General features: G+C 57.2%; 1 protein-coding gene across 1 annotated transcript; it reads left to right on the top strand.

The window, feature by feature from the left end:
* Nucleotides 1-168: 168 nt before the first annotated feature.
* Nucleotides 169-501, top strand: TRAVEDRAFT_54537 (uncharacterized protein; the record flags this gene model as incomplete). The annotated part of the gene is made up of 4 exons (XM_008047458.1): nucleotides 169-192; nucleotides 257-282; nucleotides 345-378; nucleotides 436-501. The coding sequence occupies 4 exons, from the start codon at nucleotides 169-171 to the stop codon at nucleotides 499-501; spliced, it is 150 nt and encodes a 49-aa protein (XP_008045649.1).
* Nucleotides 502-1,286: the final 785 nt, after the last annotated feature.

Raw genomic sequence — 1,286 nt, 5'->3', positions numbered from 1 at the left:
CCCTAACCCTAACCCTAACCCTAACCCTAACCCTAACCCTAACCCTAACCCTAACCCTAACCCTAACCCTAACCCTAACCCTAACCCTAACCCTAAACCCTAACCCTAACCCGTCCAATCCCGCGCCTTGTTTACTCACTGGATCTTGCGCGATCGTAGGGCTCAATGATGCTTTCCATCCATCTGCCATCTGTAAGCCCTCACGCATCCCCAGTTAGAGTAATTATCGGAGAATCTGATGCGCATCGTTGGTCAGGTTTTACATCCGGCGACTATGGATGCGTGCGTATACGCCACGGCGTCGGCATCGGGCGCTGACTCTGAGCCGTCTCTATTCTTTCAAGGGGCAAAAAGAGCGCGCTCTTCGTCGGGATACTAGTGCGTGATTCTTCCCCGGTGTACAGAAAGCGCGCACTAACACATCCTGGCCGCCAGACGCTCCTCGGGCTTGCCCACTTTGCCCTCGAAATCGGCAAGATATACGACCCCCGCTCTCCTTGATGCATCCGACGACTCCGTCGCTGCCGTGGTCGTCTTGACGTACGCAAGGCTTTCACAAGTTCACAGTTCTCTGGATCTGACACCCCGCGCTATGCAGCATCGAGTTCCCGCGCTTCGACCGATTCCACAAAATCACAGCAGGCGATGCTTTTCTCCCGGCGCCTCGAGATGACTGATTGACGTACAAATAGCCATTCTAAACGGGCTCGCTTGCCATCGCGGCCGCAGACGATATAATTACCGCCGCCTCGCTGTGCTGTTTATTGTGCACACGACAAACAGGCATCCGCAGCCACACACCCCCTCCGGGACCCAAGCTTCGTCCGGGCCGGTGAAACGGCTTATGGTAGGATTTTCAGGGATCGTGCTCGTATACGTTGATTTTGGGCCCCCGCAGGCTGCATACGGCCTGTCGCGGGAAGACGGCGAGAATGCCGGCATCTTCATGTTCTCCGGAGGCCTAATCCTCCCGCCCCGGGCACTCCGCGCGAATCCGAATGCCCCATCCGCCACCCGGACAAAGCTCTCAAAATGGCGCGGGTGTCTCGGGTAATCCGACCGATTTAGGCCGAACGGGCATGGCGATTTTTCGACGCTTTGGATCAGGGGTTTGGGCGAAATGCCAGGGGTCCTTTGACGAGCTGAGCCTGCCCGGTAACCGTATACGGCAAGAGTATGCCCCCTGCCTGTTTCTCTAGCCTGGCGCATGCGAGAGAACTGGTACGACCTCGCGGTTTACGGCTGCCCAAGGCGACGATGTGGCGCAAGAGTTTAACCGAGGGTGC

The sequence above is a fragment of the Trametes versicolor genome (assembly GCF_000271585.1).
Source record: "Trametes versicolor FP-101664 SS1 unplaced genomic scaffold TRAVEscaffold_19, whole genome shotgun sequence".
Taxonomy (NCBI): domain Eukaryota; kingdom Fungi; phylum Basidiomycota; class Agaricomycetes; order Polyporales; family Polyporaceae; genus Trametes; species Trametes versicolor.
Note: the sequence above shows the minus strand (reverse complement) of the source record. Positions and strands in the feature narration are given on the sequence as shown.